Below are 23627 nucleotides of genomic sequence, written 5' to 3'. Positions count from 1 at the left end.
AATTTATTGTTACACACGTGCGAGTTTTGGAAGTAAGCAACCTCAGCCAGGCTTAGACTGGTCACATCTTGTTCTGTCTGGTCTGGGCAGTCCATTTACATATATTATCATTGCATCACACTAGTGGGCTGACCTCCATGCGGCAATAAACTCAATAATAATTTGTTGCGTTCTAGTTTTGTGGGAGCAGCTTAATGTTCTACACAGACTTAGACAATAAAAGGAGAAAATAAAAGTTGTTGCACAACATATATATTTTTAAAAAAGCAAACGCGAGAATGTAATATTTTTGTTCACTTTGCCAAAATTGGTTCAAAGTAATTCAGACAATATCATGTGTTTACCCCATGATAGTTGATGTAATACGCATATAACTGCTCATCTTATTTGTGAAAAATATGTGATTGCCTTTTAAATGGCCTACAACCCCATGTTATCATATAAACAAATAACAGCGCCACCTCCCGAACCCTGTGTTTGCCTCCAGAGTATAAAATATGATCCTGGAGCGTCCTCTGCCGGGATAAAATATAAGTGCCGAAACAGTATGATTTGACAAATTTCATAGCTAAGAAAACGTAACATGATTTGCATAAAAAGAAATAGAAGAACGGAATATCCACACGTTTTTAAGTCTTTATTGTATTGTGGGTCAAGCATGGATGTAAATAGTCTAACACAACAACATGTCTACACAAAAACACATGAGAATATGGATACATATCGGCATTTGTTCAAAAAAGACAAAAAATGTGTTGAGATCAGTAGCGTAGGAGTAAGTTTTCACCCAAAATTAATATATATAAATGATTTGTATTTAGCTTGGTAAGATTTAACATCACAAGCCGGATCAGTCAATCCAGCACTTCATCCAGCAGGGGGCGCCTGGCTCCTCTGACGTAATCGCTGCATGCAAAATGCTAAACCAAATAATTCGTTAGAATTTTAAAGGGGCATTGTTTTACATTCTATCATACTAATGGAAATACACATTCTGTAAAGCGAAACAACCGCAAAATTCGGTTTAAACTAATAAAATGATAGATGCCACTTAAAGGTAAACAACTTTAAATGTGGTCCTCCATTGTTAAGTTTGTGCTACTAATTCTTCCATCCAATCTTAATACAAGGAAAATATGTTTAAACTGGGTTGTTTTGAGTCTTTAAAGTGGAGCTTCCTCCTTTATGGTCTCTCCTTCTTTGTCTTTTGTTTTTCTTTTCAGATACCCATCAGCTATTTAACTGTGGTGATGTAGCTGTAAGATAATGTGCACTGCATTTCAACTGAGTAGCGTTTGTTTGCCTTAAGAAACGAGCAAATATTTCTTGTCCTCTAACTGTTGGTTAGATCTACACAGTACACGTGTGGAGCGGTCTGTTTGTACTCCTGACTGCTTCAGTACCACAGAAGAAAAGGACACCACCAAATTCACACAGTGAGACATCTGAAAATGAGTCTGGTGAACTGAAGCAACTACAGCAAAACACCCCAAAGCCTCATCTCATCTCATCTCTCATGTTCCATCTATCACAGCTGTGCTGGCATATGAGTCTGGGTAGCGTATCTCTCCTGTTTACTTATGTTGTTTAACTTTCTGCTCACATGTCTGTTCTGTTTCATTATCTGTCAACAGCACTTGTTTATCTGTTGCTCTCATTTGTATTGTTGTCTGGATTGCTGGATCAGTTTGATTCCACTTGATTAAGTTTTACATGGAAATATTGATTTGTATTGCTGGCTTTTGTAATAATAATCTGTTTTCATTAGTAATATAATGATTAGTAAGCAGTATCAATTAGTAACAGTTTACTTGTACCAAATGTGATCCATCTCTAAAGGTGCCTGCAGTATATTCTGCATTAAACATACTTTATTGATCAGTTCTACAAACATATAATCAATCTAGCTGCATCATATCCATCATAACAGAGAGGACTGCCAGTATCTGATTTTCAGTGAGCACCCAAACCTCTCACTGCAGCCTGGCTTCACATCTGCCTCTCTGTCTGCCATCTGCTCTGCAGCTACTTCAATAATAGCTTGCAGCTGGATAGGAGCGGACGGGGTTAAAGGAAAAACTGAGAGGCAAGGGGTAAAGGGAGGGCAGGCAGGAGGAGGAGGAAAGGAGGGAGGAGAGAGGAAGGAGGAAGGAGGGGCAGTGAAAGCAGAGCTGTGATGTAGACAGCGAATCACATGAGCAGGGATCTGTTTACAAACTGAGGGCTGTGGAGGAGAAGTGGAGAGGAGAGTCGAGGAAGGAGAGGAGGAGAGTGAATGTGGAAAAAAACACAGACGAGAGAAGAGCGTGAGTCTTGATCTCAATTAACTTCAACCACCCTGCTGCTCTGTTTACAACCCACTCTCTGTTCTGTGCTCACACAGAGGGGAAGCAGTGTAAATGGAGGAGAGATGAGGAGTTGCTTTCCACAGGAATACTGAGGCTTGCCTGACTGGCTGTGCTGCTGGGAAATCCATCCATGTCCCTCCTTTTGTCGCTCCATAATTGACCACGGCAGGTTTCCACAGCCAGAGAGGAGAGTGACATGGATATCTGAACGGCTACAAAGGAGAAGACAAAGAGAAAAGACAGGGAGCGAGAGGAAAACAGTAGGAAGGAAGGGGAAGGAGCCTTGTGACAATGTTTTGAGGGGAAGTCAAAGCAACAGAGCAGCACTGGTTCAGGTTCACAAGAAGGATCTGAGTCAGTGACACTGATGTGCTTTCATCCAAGAGACTTACAGGTTTATCTCCAACGAGTCTGCAAGCCTGCTGTTTGCTTTTCTGTGCTGGCAGGAGACACAGAGACAGACTTTAATTGCCCTCTCTTAGAGAGAGTATACATCTGGATTAAGGAGGATCCTTTTCTCTACCACACTGGTTTGGATAAGACATCAGCACAGACTAAATAATCAATGTGCAAATGAGCAGCTGGGTCATTGGCTGATGTATTTATGAGGAATCAAGAGACTCCCACAGGGTGATAATCAGGTCTGTGAGCTCCAGACTACAAGAATTAACCCACTGCACATCAGCACTGGATCCAGCCACAGCTTCTTTTAACACTCTTTTACAACCTTTTTACACCAAGAGAAAGTTGTGGAAATCTGACTTGATTGTTCACTGTGAGAGGTGAAAACCTTTTTTGAGTTTACTTCCAGGACGCAGATTTGATGCACTCTATTCAACTCTGCAACGGTAAGTGTCCTGCTGAGGAAGATTTGACAATAGGCACCATGATCTTGTTATCACTGCATGCTAGAAAATATGAATATGTAAGTTGCAAAGAATAACCAAAGTCTTCTGAAAGCAGTTTTCCACAGCCATCATGTTGTAAATAGTTTATAGTTTTACGGTGTTTGGGTGCAGTCTTGTGCCCCAGACTGTCTGCATCTACACAGTCGTCTACCTTCTACCACTCCACTATCAATGATTTACAAACATCCCGCTAAGATTACAACTGCCTTCCCCTTCACCCAAATTTAGCACTCTATCACCTTAAATCTCTTCACTGTACCAGGATATTATACCCTAGAGACAATGACTTTTGAACCTGCGGAGGTCACCAACTCATGGGGTGATAAGTCAGGGCACTTCACCTAAAGCTAGACTTAAGTACTGTGTTTTGAAGGTGGAAGAATAATGTGTTATGGAATGAAAGGTGCTGAGCTCGGACAACAGAAGCTCAAAACACTTTGTCACTGAGCCCAAATTTTAGCCAAGCTTTCTTTGGCCAAGGAGCAAATAGAACACATTCCTGTGTGACGCAAGGATGCTTGTAAATGTTCACATGAGGGTGATTTAGTGTTTTGGAGAGGTGTTTTACTTTGGTAAAGACTTGTTGGTTAAGCTTGGCCAAGGAATGAAACATGGTGATTCACAAAGTGTGATCCTACTCACTATGAATCTGTGTCATCAATGCAAAACAGAGGGGAACATGATTTAATTTGCATTAATAGATCTAATACATATCCAGCTATGGAATGCATTTGTGAGAGGCCAGTTCTTCTAAATACCGAGAAATACAGTAATTACCAATATCCACGTGTTTCCCATCCTCTCCTTTCCATTTCAAACACCCAAACCTTTCCCATACGCTTATTTACTCTAAATTACAGTGAAATTATGGCATTTCCAGATCTGTGTGTCTGTACGCACTGCAGCTGCTTCTCAACTTTTATTGAAGTTTAAAGATGTTGCACAGCTAAAGAATCAGTACAGTGTTACAGTATTACACAGCGAGGTGAAACAAGAGGCTTCTCAGGTACAGTATTCAGTATACATGCCAAGGCCAGAAGATACACACACACATAGTTGTCTCACTATCCTTCTTACCTTACCGATCAGAACAACACGCCTCACGTTAACCTTTGCCCTAACCTTAACCCAAACCTAATTCTAACTGAATGCTAAAATCCGAACCCCAAACTAAATTTGAGAAACTCTTGCGGCATGGAAGATGGAAGTCAGCCTCCACACACACGCACACACACACGCGCACACGCACACACGCGCACACACAAACACACACGCATACACACAACATGACAAAACAGTCCTGTAATCAAATCAAATCCAGTCTGAATGGAATGAAAGCATGGAATTCCACCCACCCAACCATGAATTAGGCAACCCATTCATTCCACCAGCCTTTGAATGCCACATGTAAAACACCCTTGGAGCATTTTGTATGGAACGTCATACATTATTTCACTGTTTGATATCATGATGTCGGACACATTCCTCAAATTTGAACTGTTCTACTGTCTAACATGTAGACTCTACTGGAGTCTACATGTTTCTAAAATGCCAATTCAAACGTGAATGTGTGTGTGCGTCATCAGCGTAACAATAACACGATTCATCTGTGACGGCCTGCTTGTTTGACTTGTGACAACTGTACAAGCTTGACATGCTGCAATTAGGGACAATGACATGTAAAGATCAACATTATCTAAACTTGTTCACAGGACTCAAGTAATCTTTGCAAACATTTCTACATCCAGATGGGCAGCAAAATTTAATGAGTTCTTCCCTCAGTCAAGTTGAATCAAAAATCAGATGAGAACTTTACATGTACTCCTGTTCAACCATACAGCCAATCAACCATTAAACACGGAATATTTAACTCTAACAAAAGTGCATATTTCCGTTTGAATCCCAAGCCATGTTGCTTATAAGTATGTTTTTAATTTTGTGCTTCATTTTTCTCATTTCCTGTCAGGGTGTGTCTGTGGTTTTGGCGTGCAGTTCTCTGACCCCTCATGCAAGATGACATCTGAAGAGATTTTCCACCTGCCGCTCAATGTCTACATCATCATCCTGGGTATCGGCCTCTTCATCCTCATGCTCAGCCTCATCTTCTGCTGCTACCTGTTCAGGTAACGTAACACGGCAACAGTCATGGCTACTTTTTTTAGTGTTTTACCTTCTGTGCATTCCACGCCACGGCCTCGCCCTGCCTCCACTCTCATATATCATCAACCTGTAATGTATGGTGCATTCCAGACATTATTTCCAGATGAAGCGTTCCATTTTCTCTTCAATTTTAATCAACATGCCTCATCTATTTTCACAAAATGAAGTGTTTTTCTGCATTTCCCAGAATGCTGTTCGTCATCCCCTTAGCAAACACGCTTAAACTAGATACAACCAGCTGTCGTATGTGCTCGTAAAAGTACAGAGCAAGAGTTCCCAGTTGTGACGTGTGAGATCTATGCTGTTTGACTTCATTTAACCAAATCAAATTGCCGATGCCGGTATGGTGACTGTTGGGAAATAATTTCCAATTACAAGACATTAAACAGACAAAGCAAAAACCCACTGGACCTGTCAGGATTGGACACCCATTATTTGATATCAGATGTCATTCGTGTGAGACAGCTGACACCGATGTTAATGTGTGAAAGGGGTTACATGAACAGTGTCTGGGTCTGGGTTTGTTTACTCTCAACTGCAAAACAGACTGGGTCACAAAGTTTTCATGCACTGCACTTATTTGCACCAGGTCATCTGTCAAGACACCTTTGATTGAAATATATACATGACCTGACATAGAGTCTAAAGCAAGGGTCTTCAACGTTTTTCAGGTCAAGGACCCCCAAACTAATAGAGAGATGGAGCAGGGACCCCCTACTATATATAATGTCTAAAACTGTGTTTTATATCAAACTGGGCCTAGTGCCATGTATAAACATGGCTACCCTGTTATTGTGTATTCAATTCTAAGCTCTTCAGTGACGTGCTGTAAGGTTCAGGGCTGGAGAGGCACCGACTCTTTCAAAATCAGTTTTACAAATATATGAATTCAACAGAGAGAAATGTGTTCTCTCAAATGTGACAAATTCAACCACATCTAGATGATGTGGTTGAATTTCTAGAGGTCTTGCTCTTACCTTGTCTAAGATATGGGCCTTTCACAAAAATTACCCTTTTGGTCCATGGTTACTATGACGTTTTTGTGACAAGGGTGATTTCTGCCAAAACCTGGGATTAAACAAGGGACATTTAGATCTTCAGTCTAACAATCTCCCAACTGAGCTATTTCCCCTCTTTCTCTTTCAGTCACAGCGCTCGCTGGGGTCAACTTTTTCAGATTTTTTTCATTATTCCCCAATTTGCCCCACATTCACATAAATTGATGCCATTGCAGCCTGGATGCTGTGTCTAAAATTTCAGCTCTCTGACTCCTTCCATGTCCAAGATATGGACTTTTCTTGTTTTCTCTAGTTTTAGAAAACGATGATATTTTGTCATATTTTGTCAATATTCCCCAATTTTCCCTATGTTGGATCCATGTCAATGTGTTTTTAAAGACAGGTTAATTTGTGGGGAAAAAAATTATAAAAAAAAAAATTCAAATTAAAAGAATATAAAAAGTTGTCTAATCAACCACAAATTTCGCGACCCCCCTGCAGTACCTCCGCGGACCCCCTAGGGGTCACCCCCCTTTTGAAGACCTCTGGTCTAAAGCAACAACAGACTAGCTGGTGCCTGAACATTAAACTATTTTCACCGCACAGATTTCTGGATAACAAAGTGAAACAATTACACAGGAGGTCTGTTCTTGTTGATTTGGATGATTGGAAACGCTATGACTGGAATTCTGTGAAGTGGAAATCTGTGCCGGTGATGCACCCAGGAGTTTCCACCATCACATTCAGTCATTGTATAGAAACAATAATAGACTTGATTCAGATCGAAAGGGTGAATTTGCAGGAGAGATGCGGCCATTGCTTCCAATTGGAGCACAAAACTCATAACAAACAAGATGACGTTGTAGAAAACATGTAAAATTATACTTTTTCTGGCTGTTATTTAACTTCTCAAACAGTGGGTGTCCCAATCTAGGGGGACTGGGTAACTTGTTGCGACAGTCATCTCTTTATGGCTTTAACTTACAGATCATCTTAATGAAACTGGAGTTCGGTTAAAGTCTTCTTCAGTGTCGTAGATATCATATGCTTCTGGAGCCTGCACATGCACAGGCTGTTACTTGAATTTGGCATTGTGTGAATTCCAGGACTGACTAAACCAGTATCCCAATTGAATCACGCAGCATGACCAGGCATGTCCTGATTCAGCAGGCATCGGGCCATCAGCCACGTTATAGGTCACACCTATTTAAATGACACCAATCCAGACTTTTTGTTTTCCTATTTTGCAGACTGAGGCGACAAGGTGCGAGAGAACAGTATGGCTACAATGAGGTAATGTGTTATTGCAATTTCACTATGATCAAAGTTAATACCATGTCCTTTAAACGACATCAATATGTTTATGGATCTGTTTTTGTCAACAGGTTGTTTTGAAAGGAGCAGAGAAGAAGCTGAGCCTGCTTGGTGTAAGTGTCATACTGGGAGGATGGGATGAGTTTGAGTATGAAACCATATAAAGAGTTCAAATATAAAGGTGTAAAGATGTTTCAGACGTAATCGCTGAAAGAATAATTCATCCTAATAAGGACTGAGTCAGTCTCTCCATCTAGATTACTCTTTGTGAGACACACACACACACACACACACACACACACACACACACACACACACACACACCAGATTCAGTTAAAAGTTTGAAAGCAGGTTGAGATAAAATTAAGTGGAGTTACAGATGTTTTAACCACAAGCAACGTCTTAATTAGGTGGCTGGTAAGTTAAGAATCTTGTTCTTGAAGCTTGTTCAGTGTATTAACTCTTGATTTCATAGCTCCATTCTTTTCCATCTTGCAGCAAACATGCGCAGTGTGTTTGGAGGAGTTTCGTACCCGGGACGAGCTTGGAGTGTGTCCATGCTCCCATGCTTTTCACAAAAAGTAAGTTTGTAATTCAGTTGAAAAATTAATCACACAACATTTCCTTTAGTCCACTCTGCATTGGCCAATAAACATTTTCTATCGATAACATATCTATGTTGCTATATCGAGCCAAAACTCTCCAAACTACAAATCTCCAGTCTCATTTCATAGCGGCTTCACAAACATTATCGATGCAGCTAAATCAAATTAACTTAGTTAGATTAGAAAACAAAATCATGTAGGTGAAATACTGGAAATTCACTTGTCCCCGTGGCTTTGTTTACTTAGTTTAGCTGAGGACAAACCTGACGTGCAGAAATCTTGACTAACTTGTTGACGTGGATTACTTGCAAGTTTCATTCAGTGACAGATTAGTGCTTTCAAATTAACAGCTGAAGCAGTCACAAAGGCAGCAAAAACAAGCAAAGATAATCATCAACTTTTGCCGCGTGCTTCGGGGAGAATGAAAAACAAATGCCTGTCAACGTGTGTGCATGTTTGAATATGAACATGTAAAGCTCTCTGCCCTGCAGCTAAGGTGTGACATCAACGCTTTTAGATTATTTACTTAAAATGAGCACTGACCTTCCCCTATACCTGTGTGATCAGTACTCGACTAAACTGTGCAAACAATATATACAATCAAGTCTTCTCATGTTTGTTTCGCAGTAGTTTTTTTGGTTAAACGTTCGGATTCTCTTTCTTGTTTTGGCTCCTCGTGTTTCTTTCGAGAATGAAGACAAGAAATCCTTATGTTCTCTGTCTCCCTGTGTCCTGACACGATCGACTCTCTGTCTCCTTACTCTCCTTTTCCTCAGGTGTCTGCTGAAATGGTTAGAGATCCGCAGCGTCTGTCCCATGTGCAACAAGCCTATTTGCCGCCTTCAGCCTGACACTGCGCAAGCGTTTGAGCAGCCGCAGAGTCTCCTGGAGGTCTGAAAACCACCTTTCAAGCACCTCCTCATCCTCACCTCACCACTTATAGAGGGTCCCCTTTTGCCCCCTTTTCTTTTTCCAGCAGATGGGAATTTTACTCATGCAAATGTTTATTCAAAGCAGTGCTGCTGCAGAGGCAAACTCACTTACTTGTTTGAATTAAACCTTCAAGTGTGATAGTAAAGAGAGAGCGGTTTAGGTAACTATTAAACTACACCGAAACCATGATGCGTGAAAGTTATGGGCAAAAGTTCACTGTTGTCACACTAGTTGACCAATATTACTTTATTTGCATAAGTAATATGCACAAACTTTGGTTACAAAAGTTGTGAAGAATTTCAAAAAACAACTTGGAACTGACATTTTACATGCAGTTGAGCTAAAATGGTTGGAGGAGAAAATAGTTTTGGCAGAAAATCCATTTTATGGACGAATGCAAAGGTCTTGACCCAAAGCTGCCAGATTGGATCCAAATCCATTTTAACTGTCCACATGAATGCAAACAGACAGTGATTACAATACAACCACACGCTGTGCATTACATTACATTGCGATCATTTGGCAGACGCTTTTATCCAAAGCGACGTACATTATATTACCACCCTTCGCAGAGGGGGGAGCAATTGAGGGTTCGGTGCCTTGCTCAGGGGCACCTCAGCAGGGACTTGAACCGGCGACCGTCCGGTTCCCAAGCGGGAGCTCTACCCACTGAGCTACTGCCTCCCTTACAAGTCAAGTCGTGCACAAGTCAAAATTACAAAGTCGGCCCACTTTTGCATGTTAAGCTAACACTTAACTAAAAACACTTAACAATGTCTCTCAGCCTCACGTTCAACTGTGATGGTTGCTATTACTTGTTTAAACATCAGCTCCACAGTCAGACTTCCATCGCCCTGAGAGTCAAACAACACCCACAAAAACGTCATATTGTCCCTTAAAAAACCTGTATCACTGGTATCTACAGAGATACTGACACTGCTTGGAAACAATAAAATTCCCAACTCAGATTGTTTGTGGCAACAAAACAAGGCACTCGGTGTGCAATGTTATTGCTTTGACTCATTTGTTGAGGTTATTTTTGCCTCCTGAGCAGCTCTGCCTCTGATAAATAGTTTGCAAAATGACATGCAACTTCATGTGAAAATAACATGTCGTGACCTTTCACCACAACTTAAGACCCTGGAGTTTGGAAACAATCGAGGAACTGACACCAGCGTTGCAGATACCAGAACCTCCTGGCTCTCCGTTGCTGTGAATGTGATATCCAGAGACTGCAAAGAAAGATGTATGAATTGTGGACAACAGGACATTTTTAAGTCAATCTAAAAGAAGACAAGAGGATGGCTGTTTTATTGAACAAAACAGAACAAAAATGAACTAAAAGGAAGATGAGATGGTTTACGTTATTAGCTGTGTGTTGGTCCTGTTACCAAACTGCGTGAAGAGAGACGATCCCTTACTGGCACGTCAGATGCATTGTGTAAAGAGACCAACTATATGCCACTGCCATAGTTGCCGTCATGTGCCTATCCAGCTACACCTAATACTGCTGAGTAACCAGTTATTAAACCTACACCTCTAGGTGGTGAAAACATCTGATCTCATCTCAAGACTTGGACTCTTTGCCTTCCAGTCCAACCAAACACGACACCAGATGAGTCCTCTGATGGGCACGGCCTCATCTAGAGAGCAGGCGCTCAGCTGTGCAATAGACCGATAGTGTATTTGGTTGAAATGAGAACCTGCAGACTCTCAAAGCCTTTGCGACTTGACTGAGACATTTGATATACACTGTCTTAAGTTATTTCTAAGAAATTGTTTTGTATCATATCTGCCTTTCAATAAAAAGTATAGTGTGTCAGTGATATAAAAACACTTTGGCTGTCATTTGTCAAACTTTGTATGCCAGGGTTTCATCTAAAATAGCATTAAGCCTATAAGAGTCTATAGTTTACATGCAATATACTTTAAAATCTGTGTAAACTGAAATGTGTTTTTAAGGTCATTTTGAATGCCTTTTTCTAGTTTTGCTACATGTTAATGGTTTGTTGTGATTATAATATAGGTCTATGTGTTGGGTGGTTGGTTGGCTTGAATCTCCTCCAGACTAGACCACTGATATTGTTCTTTGTAAGTTGCAGCATTCTGGAGATTTTTGTCATTCACTTTGGCAGGTCCATATGTCTTTGAAAAGCCCCTTAGGGATCCCTTACAGCCTTATCACGTCATTTCACAGTTTGCAGGATGTCACTCACCCATAATGTGAAGCAGTAGAGAGATTGTTGTGCATATATACTACATCTAGTCATTGTAAGGAAAATTGATTTTTCCATGCTTTAATTGTAGAACAACAGTTCAGTTTTGGAATACATAAGACATGGGCGATATACTTGTAATATTCAGTGCGACTGAAACACTTCTGTGTACACATATTAACTTAAATACTGTTATAGAACCCAAGTTGTGTTCTTTATGCAACAGTACACAACAAAAGGCGTCTTATTTGTGGGAATTTTCAAAATGTCATCCTCATCATCATCAAATGTGTCGGTTAAAGATGTGTATCTGATTAGATTACACTGGTATCTGTGCACATCGAGAGACTCGGGACAGTGAGTCCCTCGATGTGCACAGATACCAGTGTAATCTAATCAGATACACATCTTTGACGAAGTATAACTGACTTCGATAAAAGTGATTTTCCTTTTATAAGTTACATCGACATCTATAGGAAACCATTCTACCCACATTTCTAACTACATTTTTCAACAAGAGTGTATAAAGGGATGGCTTTAATACAAATGCATGTGATTTTAAGTTGAATCGGGCTGATTTAAGGGACAAATATGATTTCATCTTGGTGATTTCGTCCTGGTGCTGATCATCAGAGAACTTGTAGTTGTTATCTACAGGCTACAATCAGGTGTTCACAGGCACTGTTGCGCAAATGCTGAAGGCAATAATAAACGCCACAGGCTGTGTTATTGCACCTAATGTTTCCATCAGGAGCCACCATTTGAGGAGACAGCATGGATACGGTTTTATGCCTTCGCCTCTTCCCACAACAATAAACCGTAAATCATGAATGCGTGCGCTGTGAGGAAAGAATGCCTGCTGCTCAGACATGCTGCTGTGATTGTCTGTTCGGGGATGTCCCAACTTCAGCAGGCATGTCACAGCAACATGCAGCATCAAATCCACTGTGGGTCTTATTGAAATGTTCCCACAAAAACAAAGGGGGTTTTAGCTGTGTAGAGAAAGACAGAAATATACTCGTATCATGTAGGACTGTTACAAAAGGTTTTGTTGTGTTTTTTTGATTCTCACATCCTGTGCCCACATTTGCAAGTCACTACACAGAACTTTTTTGATTCACATAACTAAAATTCTTCTTTGCAACACAAAGAGACGTGGTTTTATAGAGTGTGAATGGAGGATACCAGGTGCAGAAACAACTGAGGTGGAAACTTTAGGTGGACATAGGGTTACATGGTGTTTGCAAGAACTGGACAAATGAGGGTTTCCTTACCTGAAAATATAACTTCAAAGATAAACCTAGAGAAATAATCAAAAATTACTTTTATCTTTTAAGAACTGTGGCTCTTTCTATTGTAACCAGTATGTTGATATTTTGCCAATTTTGACTAAATATCAAAGCAACCCATTCTTTATCTAATTATGAAAATAGTAATCAGAGACTGATAATAAAAAATTTTAACGTTAACGATGTCATTGAAGGAACAATACAGCAATGAATTGTGTTCCTTGCTAAAGCATAGAAGCTACACACGTGTGTGGCGCCCTCTGTTGGCAGACACTTGTTGGTTTCACCGGAACATACGTCAGAGCTTCTTCAAAATAAAAGGGTGGCCGTTAGGAAGAACATTTCTTCAAGACCATACGAGATGACAGAAACGATTGAAAAAGTCATGAACAATAAGTGAATGTGGCATTTGTATGGTTTTCAGACTATCACACACCAAACACTGAATGTGCTACTTTTAACTTGAAAGGCACTTGTAGGCAGGCCGAGTGTAGGGGTTTTATTGTGACGGGTTAATACCGGTTGTAGATGTGATGTTGCGAGGGAAAATTAGTTGCTAACAGCGAGTTCACAGAAGCGTATACAGTAGATAGCAATAACGTTATAAAGTAGTTTAACTTTATTTAATGACGGCTGAGGACGCGGCTTATATTCTCATTTGATTAACTCAAGTAACTGCAATTGCAATTCAAGCGAATTCATACTTCATTTCTGTACGGTTTGTAGAATATAGCGCGAACAGCTAGCAGCTAGCCGCCAGCTGGCTGAGACCAAACGCCGGCAGCCAGAGCAAAGTTGTACTTTTTGTGTAAAGTATCACTTTATGAGTGAGAATCACTTTGTAGATTGTACCTAAAAAGAGCGATCTATCGTTGGCGATCAGTCGCTGGGAATGTCACCGCCTACAAGTGGTCGAAGCAGTCAGAATATTTTGTCGGATCCAGATGATGAAGGGGTGAGTTTACAAACAAGTGACTGGGTTCGTGCGAAAGTCTTTGTTCTGTTTAACTTTGTCAGAGTTATTCGGTGGGGGTTGTGTTACATGTGGCGGGTGGGTTTGTGTGCACATGTTGGCCTTCTGCTAGCGTCAACAGCAAAAGCCGGCAAACCTGCACAACAATTACGTAACACGCAGCTCCAGAGTGCCTGAGCAGAAGCCACAGCCACATTAAATGTATCAGTAAAGAAGTACAAATACTTGATTACAGTACTTGGTTATAGTTTTGGAGAGTTTGCATTTTTGTGGATTGTTTACATCTGTGCACACTGTAGCTTTTACTTAAACTACTACTCCACTACTTTTTCCAAACTACAACTGAATAAGTTGAAAAAGTTAAAAGAATAAATTTGTAATGTCACAATATAGATTGTATTCATATGAAGACATGTTGAATTTTGTGTGCACTATTAACTTGTTAACAAAGACGTTTTGCCACTGAGCTAAGTTTTGGGGCAGAGTTGCATCATAATGTTGTTGCCTATCTATAGCTATGACCTTTGACCTTGATTTGAATCTTTCTGTTCCTCAGCCCAGGCTCCCTCTCAATCAATTCTACCCGTACATCCGCTGCGGCCTCTGCTGCGGCTTCCTCATCGACGCCACCACCATCACCGAGTGTCTGCACACATGTAAGTGAGAGCAGAGATCTGGATTGGGCCCAAAACGATCCTCTGGAATCTTCAGATTGATGAGTGTTGCTACATTTGTCCCACAAGCTCTGAGCCCCTGTACGTCTTGTTTTGTTTCTCCTAGTTTGCAAAAGCTGCATTGTGAAACACTTCTTCTACAGCAATAGATGTCCCACATGCAGCATTGTGGTCCACCAGACGCAGCCGCTCTACAACGTCAGGTCAGCCTGGTTCTTCTGTATCCTCATCATCCATTTTGCCTCCATAATGCACAATGTTGCAGGCAACTTAGGATACAAGTGCAATGGTTATGAATAAACAAAGATACAAGGCTTTATTCTCTGGCTTTGTATCTATATTTTGGTTGTGTGTAGCTTTAATAGTCTCGTGTCCTTCTGTCCTTTTTCAGGCCTGACAGACAACTGCAGGATATTGTTTACAAAATGATTCCCTTCCTGGAGGAATGTAAGCTTTGACCCACTCACTGGTATCAAATGATGTCAATGCACAGGAACATTGTTTGTTTTCCTGTCTTCTGTCCTATTTAAATTGTTAATCTTTGTTCCTCTACAGTGGAGAGAGAGCAAATGTGTAAGTTCTACAAACAGCGAGGGCTTGAAGTTCCAAAAGCAGGTAAAATAGTCCAACTACTGTTTTCTGCACTTACATAAACATAATTCTTTAAACATTGTCCCTCAATAAATGTCAATTCTTCTGCATCTTTTAATGGGTTATTAAAGCAAGGGGGTCATTGTAAGCATGTATTCCTCTCTCCTCTCCTCTGATCCCGTCTTGTCCTCATCCCTGGTTGCAGTGCTGTTTCCCCTTCCTGCCCCGCCTGTGGTGAAGAAGCAGAAGAAGACGACGGACCCACTCAACAACCAGCCTCTGTTCACCATCCCTCCAGAGCTAGACGTGTCTCTGCTGTTGGAATTTGTTGGGTGAGGATCTCACTAGAGGTTTTGCGTTTATTAATTCAGCGACCAACAGTGAACACGTTTAATGCGTCACTTATTGGAGCGGATACAAGGAAAGACCGTTTCTGAAATCCGTCGCTGATGGGAAGCAATAACAAAATACACGTGCAGAATAACAAATACGCCAATTAGGGCGTATTTGTTATTCTGGTTGATTAGAACCGCAGCTCCTGATGGTCTTTACATGTTTAAGCTTGATTTGCAGGCTTGTGATGATCTTTGGTTTCTTGGCAACCTGTAATCTAATCAACCAGAATAATTTAAAACACCCGTGCAATTTCAGCAACTGTCACGCTACTACAGTATATACCAGACTGCCTCCTGTTGAGTCATACAATGATGGTTTCAGCAGCTTGGGGTGGTTTGAAATGGGTTAATCTTCAAGAAATGACACAAAAGTGTTGTGGTGACAATAAAGGATATTTATTTTGGGTGTGAGGTGACAGCTTGAGACGTTGCAGGCTTTGATTTCCTCAAGGAACTGAGTTCAAATCAGCCACACAGTTACTCAGACAAGCAACTAGATGGCGCTACTGTCTCGCATTCACTACAGCAAAACAGCTAAACTGACTCGTTTCTTTGCAGAGCCGAAGCTGGGATCAGATTTAAGGTAAGAACTCCAAAATGTCATGGAAAACCTTCCATATTAAAGCATTGGCCTTGTTGGTATAATCCATACATTATTAGTTTGTGATTTTCTTTTTTTTTTAAATATTGTCCATCCATATTTAGCGTCTTAATTGTAATTTGAAGTTGTTGAGTTGTGCCTTTTTTTTTACACAATAATCTAATCAGGATTTACAAAGGAAGTATTGCTGATAAAGAATGTAATTGCACTTTGGTGTATTCCAAACAAACACATTTTCTCCCTGTTAAGCCGTTAGAAAGGCGCTACGTGCGTGTGTCAGGAGAGGCCACCATTCGCCACGTGGAGCTCTTCATCAGGAGGAAGATGGAGCTCGGCCCCAGCTGCCAGGTGAGTCCGCCCCAGCTTACGCTGATGAGTCCAGACTGTGCCGTGACCGCGGCCTTGATCCCGATCATCGCATCAGACGGGACTCGCATGCGTGACTGCGAAAAGAAGCACTATCATTACGGGGGGGGGGGGCGTATACGTCATCGCAACGGCCTCTTCGACCTCCGAAACGTCTTCAGGAACATTTTTTTTGATTAACTCAGGCCAACATAGAAACTCATCAACTCATCAAGACATCTAAGGTCAAGATACTCCCTACATCAGAGGCTTAATCTGGTTATTATAAAATGATCAGTGCCTAAACGCTTTGACACCGTCTTGTCTTTGTAGGATTTAGAGTTAAGAAGGTTCATGATTATGCACATTCATTCCAGATTTACATGCAGCGTTCAGGTCTCGCTGGCCCTCACAGCTACAGTGTAGTGTGTATTTAGTAACACTTGGAAGGGGATTAGCAGCTTATGGTGATTTCCTGGCTTTCAGTGCTGCACTTCCCAAGCCCCGTGTGGAGGCACGGAAGAAGAAAGACGAGGGCGGGCGAGTGAAATTCCTCAAGTTTCTTTTTATCAATCTTTTCATTTTCGTAACAAATCCTAGGTGTGACCTGACATATTGATATGATTGAGGTTATCAGAGGTTATCAAAAACTTCAGTTTATTCTGTTAATTTGTTATCTTAATGGACGCCATTCCGTATGCGCCTCCTCTCCCCTCAGCCTCTATAGGAATGTTGTCATGAATCTATGCTGCAGTGGTGTGAACGTGCTGCTGTGTGTCCTGCAGGTGGACGTGATTTGTGGAGAGCACCTGCTGGAGCAGTTCCAGTCACTCAAAGACGTGCAGACCTCTGTGGGAGAGGAGGCACTGCAGGTCGGTACTACAACCGCACACACACACACCAGGATTAAAGAGGAATTATTAGTATAGTATTGTGCAGGATGAAACTTGAATAAGCGTGCCACTTCTTACTTTTGAGTAAATATAGCTTGTAGAGGAACGATTTGTCATTTTGGTTTTGTGTGCGTTTCTCCTCAGGACGGCCTGTTAGTACTGCACTTCGGCTTGGTCCAGGTCTCCCAATCGTGAGCTGGAGCGATGCCAAGGGTTGCGCAATACCCGATGGGACACATTTACTGTTTGAACGTAACGTTTGTGTTTATCAGACTCCTGGCACGATGTGGGGTAAAGTTTCTTGCATTTGCATTTCAGCTTCTCAGAAATGACATGAGTTGCGTTTAGAATCTGATCTGAAGTCAGATTCATGATTTATGATCTGCTAACAGAAACATTAAACAGACACAAAGCCAAATTGTACTAGCTGCATCAGTATAATGGAGGCTTAAGCTCTAACATATCCCTAAATAATCTTCTCTTACTCAAAGAGACAAATTGGTCTGCATGTTTTCTTTGCAGTACTGGACACAATTTTGTTTGATTTCCTTGCAGTACAATTGCCCTTAAAACATGAACACATCTAGTGCATGAAAGGGGCTAAATGATACAGAAACGTTGGCATGTCTGAAGGTTTTGTTCCACTCGAGGACGACCAGTAGCCAAGACCGACCTTTACTACTGACAGTGGGACTGAATCACTGTGAAATCAGCCGTGAACTTGAAAACGACGGTTTAACCCTCCCTGCAGGGAAACCAGGGACCTCTTACACATTATTTGTGGCTTTCAGGGATTTGTCTTTAGACTGAGCGGGTTTAATTTCAGATGGACAATAGCAACTTTAAGGGCTTGAAAGACTAACACTTTGTAGTATTACCACTACCAAAGGCTAGTGTGTGTGTGTGGGGGCGCGTGTGTGTGTGTTCTATAAAGCCATATAAACACTGAATGATTCCTCACTGATTGACTCATTTATTTAAGAAAGAGCCCTTCACTTTTGTACAAACTATCTGCTTATGTTTAATTGGTTCTATTGTCTTAATTCTGCACAAATCAAAACACAGGAGTAATTATTTAAATGCAGTTTGTTTAGAGAATCTTTGACAGGGTTTGTTTCAAAATGCTTTTCTTACTTTTGTCAGTTTAAATAAAGAAATGACTTTACAACTGAGTCAAGTCTTCTGTTTATTTTGTTACCTAAAGTGTAGTTATACCTTATAAATATGTTTAATGTTGTAATGGCTCAATCTGCAAGTGCTGCTTTACAGTTTTGTGCAGCAAATGTGTTAAAATATCATCACATATCAGCCAAACACCTTCATGCTGATGCTGTAGATCTTATCCTAATATAGATAAAAGTAATATATATCTATTGTCTCTGTTTCCTCTCTAGTTGTTGGAGTTGATATCAGTCACTTCCTTGTCCAGCACGTCCTCTGAGACCTCCTTGCTCTCCTTCTGAGTGGCTTCTTTCCCCCTCCGTTTGCTCTTGGAGGAGGAGGAGGAGGAGGAGGAGACGGCTGGTGGCTGGTAGCTGTAGCTCACACTGGGGTTGGCCGCACCAAAACAGATCCCTGAGTTGAAATGGGTCTCCTCCCCTTCAAGAAGTTTCCTTTAAGAGGAAGAAATGAGGGAAAGGAAACAAACGCAACAGGTTACAATCAGTTTACGACTTTTAGACTTGTGATGATCTTCAATAAGAGATACAATGTGTCCGTTTTCCCTCAGCCGGCACCTGTAGGCAGCGATCTCTATATCCAGGGCCATCTTGACATTGAGCAGGTCCTGATACTCCCTGAGATGCTGGGCCATCTCTCCCTTCAGGCTCCTCAGCTCGATGTCCAAATGGCCAATAGTGTCCTGTGAGAAAGGCAGATGCACAAGAGGAAGGGAGATGTATTAGGTTTGAGTTTATAGTGACAGTAACATGCTTTATAGTACATATCTCAGAGTGACATAATGGCATCTTTATCATGTTTACTGTCATGTAGAACCTTGTTTTAAAACCTCGGGCGCTCAGCTTTGCTTTCAGGAAACGAGCCAGTGAAAGCAGATGGCCTCATATCCGCTTAAGCACGCAGTTAGGGTTAAGCTAATTGACACAACAGGTAATTTAGTCACACAATCACAGAGGCTTTGGTATTGGAGACCCTAAACAAAGGTCATGTATTGATTGATTTAAAATGGGAAATGGAATTGGAATGACAAAAATCATCACTCTGTTGACGCAATCAATCCAAATCCATGTTGAGGACATTTAATTACTAACAGCTCCACTCAAGCTGTGACATCCTGGAGGAACTTGACCCTTAGATCTGATCACTTCCAATCCTATTATTTTAGTGTTGTAGACAATCCTGACCGACACACGAACTTGTAGGGATTTTGTATACAGCCACGCAAAATGTTAAATTAAAGTTTTGGGTCGATATATGACTCTAATCGTCTATGTCATGTGTGTCTCAACAGACTTGAGCTCAGCTTGCCTGCAAAGCTGTGACTTCAGCGTTGTGCGTGTCCGCCATCTCCATGATCTGCCTCTCCTGGGACTCAATGGTGCCCCTCACGGTCTCGATCTCAATGGTCTTGGACTGCAGCTGCCTCCTGAAGTCATTGATCTCCTCCCTGCTGGCTCTCATGGCCTCGTTGCTCCTGGTGGCTTGCTCGCTCAGGCTGGCATATTTGGTTTTGTACCACTCCTCTGCTGACTGCAGATTTTTGGAGGAGATGGACTCGTACTGGTTGCGAATCTCTTTCAGGGCCGAGGTGAGGTCCGCTTTGGAGGGTTCAAGCTCTACGGAGACCTTTGCTGCCTCCATCATGCTGCTCAGCTCCTGGATTTCCTCATCGTGTACTTTCTTCAGAAAAGAGATTTCATCCAGCAGCGACTCCAGGCGGCGCTCCAGGTCCAGACGAACCGTTGCAGCCTCATCCACATCCTTCCTGAATGACCTCAAGGTCTGCTCAGCCTCCTCCCGTGCACTCACCTCCTCCTCATACTTTAAGCTGAGCTTCTGAAAGTTAAAAGGTGAGACATAGGAAAAGTGAGATACTGGGAGAGAGTTTTCCAACATCCTCAAACTTTTGATCTGCATATCATTCCAACCATCTCCTCTTCCCAAAATTCTGTTTTGGTGGAGAGCAGTGAGAACCAAACTATTGTGAGATGTAAAATGTAAAGTTCTGCAGTGACCAGACTGTTGCAACTGAACATTTACATACTCTATTTGCATCTCTTTCAAAGCTGCCTCTGGGTTTTACCTGTAGCTCATCATGCATGTTGCTCCTCTCAATGAGAACGCGGTTCTTTTCCTGGTTCAGCTCCTCCAGCTGCTCCCGAAGCTCCTGCAACTCCCGCTGATAGAGGTGAGCGACACGGGACGGCTCACTCTGCCTCTGCCTCAGGGTCACCAGCTCCGTCTCCAATACTTTATTCTGCTGCTCCAGATGCCGGACTTTATCGATGAACAAGGCGAAGCGGTCATTCAGGCCCTGGGTGACGAATGGGTGAGTATTGACTTGTTAATAATCACACAACAATCTGAAGTAATGGGTTTGATACTTCCAAATCCATCCAAACAATTGATATATGGTCATTTCCGTAAATAGATTAAGTGATAGATGCTGACATCAGGCATAATTGGGTTAAAATGATTCCTTAACCTAATTAGAAGGACAAATGTTTGATTGTATTGTTGTATTATGGTGGTTTAACGCATAACAAGAGACATAATGTAGGAATAAGCCAGTCTGATAGGTGACTGTTGGTTTCATGTTCTTTGGGCTTGTTTAGAACCTAGAACCTCAGGTAAACACAATCTCTAACATTGCACTAGAAAGCCAGCAGTGTAAATTAAATGTATATCTATACTCAAATTGGTGATCACACATACCTGCAGCTGCTCTTTCTCGTTCGTTCTAACCACTTTAAACTCATTGTTGACCACCGAGGTCTGGGTCAAGTCCAGGGAGTCCGTTTCCACCAGAGAGAACTTGACTGAGGACCGAGTCGCTCTGTAGGGACCTGCAGAGGTCCGAGTTGGGGCGCTGCCTGTGCGGGAGAAGGAGACGGGGAACCTCGGTGAATCCCCAAAGATCCTCCGGTAAGATGAAGAGGTGTAGCGATCAGGGTGGCTCATGTTTGCGGTAAATCACATAGATAAAAGTGACGGGCTTAAAGAGCTTCGAGGAGCTTATAGCCCTCAGGATGCGAGTGGAGCGAACCATTTTACGCACGGAGTTACGCACTGCTGATAACATTTATGCTACGAAGTTAAGACGCTGAATAATTTTATTTTTTGTGTAATCACAGACAAAAACAAGCACTTTAAAAAAAACAAAAACAATCACGATTAAAATTACAATGCTTTGAGTTAATTATGCGTGTGTACAATGATGGAATTGTCCACTAAGGGGTGTCACAACTCTGTAATCATGTACTTTACTAGTCATTCCGACAGATGGAGACTCATATGTAGGTAAAATCACGTGATTAATAAATGTAGAAATTCGTCTCTATTGAAAAGGTTCAGTCTGGGAAAACGTTTAGAAATTTTAAATAGTACTGTCAGTGTACTATGGAGGAGAAACACTGCAGCCGCGATTTGAGATTGGTGTCATTAAGCTGTTTTGATGGTTAACAATGAATTGAAAAATAAAATGTCGGTAATAATTAGTAAGTAATCAATATATAGTAAGATTAATTTCATTTATTTATATGTATATATTTATTTTACATCAAAATAACATCTGCATAAACACATCCAGCTCGCCCCACTCCCTTCTGTAGGGGCTCCTCACTATTTTCACTAAGGCTTAAACACACATACACAAACACACACACACACACACACAGAAACACACACACACACACACGCTTAGAACACTACTGTATGTGTGAGATAACACGCTCTGTTTTACATTAGACAGTAGGTGGGCCTATGTGCTTGGAACGGGATGTCCCAGAGAATATGCTTTGGTCCACTTGAGCTCCATCGTTGTTGTAGTTTCATCTGGTGGCCAGTAGAGGTCAATATACAGTAAATCGAAGATGATCTAATTAGAGAGAAAGATCGGTCATGTCGCGTCCGTGGAGGCAGTGAGATGTGAGGGGGTCGTGGGAGGAAGCAGGTGCAGGGGTCAGACGGAGACTGGGGGGCAGCTGACCCTCACTAAGGGTCCCGGGTGGGGGGTGGGGGTTTGTGTGTGTGTGTGTGTGTGTTGCTTTTCGGGTGCGACAGCTGGGCAGTCCCGACAAGACGACATGTCGTCTTTTCAAGCTGAAAAGAGACTAGATGTCGATGTTGACATCCCGAAAAAAGCCTCGCGTGTCACATTTTGTTCGTTTATCCTGTTCGACGTCTTCTGTATTACTGAGCAAATGACACGAACGAACTTGCGTGTATGGTGAAGACAGATAACCACTATACTTCCATGCTAAATTGCTAAGCTAGCGGAGTTTCTCAGGGCACACACACACACACACACACACACACACACACACACACACACACACACACACACACACACAATGGGACCTCTTTTTTTTCATCAGAGGCTCACAGGTGTGGACACTGACGCAATTGGATTACTTTTTAACGGAAGCTTCTAATGGCTATAAATCCTTTTAAAATGCATAAATTGTAGAAGTCAGTGATACAAGCTTTCTATATACTTAAAATAGATGTAAAATATATACATTAATAAGATAGTCACCGGTCCCGGTCCCGCCCATTCTCCTTTTATGGTCAGGCGGAAGTGATTTCATTCGTCCCTTTAAATTACGGACCCCCGCATGACTGGTTCATTGTGTGCGCGCGCCTGCACGAGCGCAATTGGCCGCCAACACGCTGTGGGCGGGACACGACAGAGTGACTCACTGTGACTCACCGCACGAGCTGTCTGTCACACGCAACCTGCTGCTGCGTTCAGCTGCTGTGGGAAAAACAACACACTCTCACACCGAAAGCTGTCACAGCTGCGGGGTTAGATGTGTGTGGTTGATTCTATTCAACATTTTCACGTTGATCAAAAATGCACCAATGAATGCTACATGTGAGTCAATGTTTTAAAACATACCAAGCAGCACAGCTACAAACCAGAAAATCCAGCAAACAGCCGTTTCCTGCCATGGATAATTCAATTATCGGTTTAATTGAATGTCCAATTAAGTAAATGTTTATACTAATTCCTCTCTCCCTCATTAATGTCCTCTTTGTATGGTGAGCCGTACCTACAAGGTTTTAGGCGTTAGTACTACTGGAAATCAGACAAATGCCCTTGACCATGACCATTTAGTGCAAATGATTTGTGTCTGTATCAAACAATATAACCTTCTTATTGAGATAAATGAAAACATTAAACCACTTCAGTGCACAAACCTT

The 23627-nt window shown here is 41.7% G+C and overlaps 3 protein-coding genes across 3 annotated transcripts; 2 read left to right on the top strand and 1 right to left on the bottom strand.

The window, feature by feature from the left end:
• The first annotated feature begins 2167 nt into the window (after positions 1 to 2167).
• On the top strand, positions 2168 to 10154 carry LOC143008970 (RING finger protein 122-like). The gene is made up of 7 exons (XM_076160961.1): positions 2168 to 2306; positions 2384 to 3196; positions 5223 to 5379; positions 7665 to 7707; positions 7800 to 7841; positions 8227 to 8309; positions 9110 to 10154. Exons 2-7 carry the CDS (start codon positions 3172 to 3174, stop codon positions 9228 to 9230), a joined length of 471 nt encoding a protein of 156 aa, XP_076017076.1. The 5' UTR covers positions 2168 to 2306; positions 2384 to 3171; the 3' UTR covers positions 9231 to 10154.
• A 3141-nt stretch (positions 10155 to 13295) lies between these two features.
• Positions 13296 to 18411, top strand: pcgf6 (polycomb group ring finger 6). Its single transcript, XM_076160971.1, has 10 exons — positions 13296 to 13726; positions 14301 to 14400; positions 14525 to 14621; positions 14810 to 14865; positions 14974 to 15033; positions 15215 to 15341; positions 15963 to 15987; positions 16255 to 16353; positions 17136 to 17222; positions 17388 to 18411. The coding sequence occupies exons 1-10, from the start codon at positions 13664 to 13666 to the stop codon at positions 17436 to 17438; spliced, it is 765 nt and encodes a 254-aa protein (XP_076017086.1). The 5' UTR covers positions 13296 to 13663; the 3' UTR covers positions 17439 to 18411.
• Positions 18412 to 18628: 217 nt separating this feature from the next.
• Positions 18629 to 21383, bottom strand: LOC143008974 (alpha-internexin-like). The gene is made up of 5 exons (XM_076160965.1): positions 21138 to 21383; positions 20506 to 20736; positions 19731 to 20258; positions 18980 to 19104; positions 18629 to 18856 (listed from the first exon to the last, which is right to left on the bottom strand). Exons 1-5 carry the CDS (start codon positions 21381 to 21383, stop codon positions 18634 to 18636), a joined length of 1353 nt encoding a protein of 450 aa, XP_076017080.1. The 3' UTR covers positions 18629 to 18633.
• Positions 21384 to 23627: the final 2244 nt, after the last annotated feature.

The sequence above is a fragment of the Genypterus blacodes genome, unplaced genomic scaffold (assembly GCF_046128005.1).
Source record: "Genypterus blacodes isolate CSIRO-AG114 ecotype Tasmania unplaced genomic scaffold, CSIRO-AGI_Gbla_v1 ptg000108l_1, whole genome shotgun sequence".
Classification (NCBI taxonomy): domain Eukaryota; kingdom Metazoa; phylum Chordata; class Actinopteri; order Ophidiiformes; family Ophidiidae; genus Genypterus; species Genypterus blacodes.
The sequence above is the reverse complement of the archived record's forward strand: the minus strand, read 5'-3'. Positions and strand labels throughout refer to the sequence as shown.

Bases quoted from the DNA above. Each gene is read 5' to 3' on its own strand.
- pcgf6 (XM_076160971.1), top strand. From the start codon at position 13,664: ATGTCACCGCCTACAAGTGGTCGAAGCAGTCAGAATATTTTGTCGGAT. The intron at 13,727-14,300 runs GTGAGTTTACAA...TCTGTTCCTCAG, and splicing joins CGGATCCAGATGATGAAGGG to CCCAGGCTCCCTCTCAATCA. The intron at 15,342-15,962 runs GTGAGGATCTCA...GTTTCTTTGCAG, and splicing joins CTGCTGTTGGAATTTGTTGG to AGCCGAAGCTGGGATCAGAT.
- LOC143008974 (XM_076160965.1), bottom strand. From the start codon at position 21,383: ATGAGCCACCCTGATCGCTACACCTCTTCATCTTACCGGAGGATCTTT. The intron at 20,737-21,137 runs GTATGTGTGATC...TTCGTCACCCAG, and splicing joins ACGAGAAAGAGCAGCTGCAG to GGCCTGAATGACCGCTTCGC. The intron at 19,105-19,730 runs GCAAGCTGAGCT...CCTTTCTCACAG, and splicing joins CTGAAGTCACAGCTTTGCAG to GACACTATTGGCCATTTGGA.
- LOC143008970 (XM_076160961.1), top strand. From the start codon at position 3,172: ATGCACTCTATTCAACTCTGCAACG. The intron at 7,708-7,799 runs GTAATGTGTTAT...TTTTGTCAACAG, and splicing joins AACAGTATGGCTACAATGAG to GTTGTTTTGAAAGGAGCAGA. The intron at 8,310-9,109 runs GTAAGTTTGTAA...CCTTTTCCTCAG, and splicing joins TCCCATGCTTTTCACAAAAA to GTGTCTGCTGAAATGGTTAG.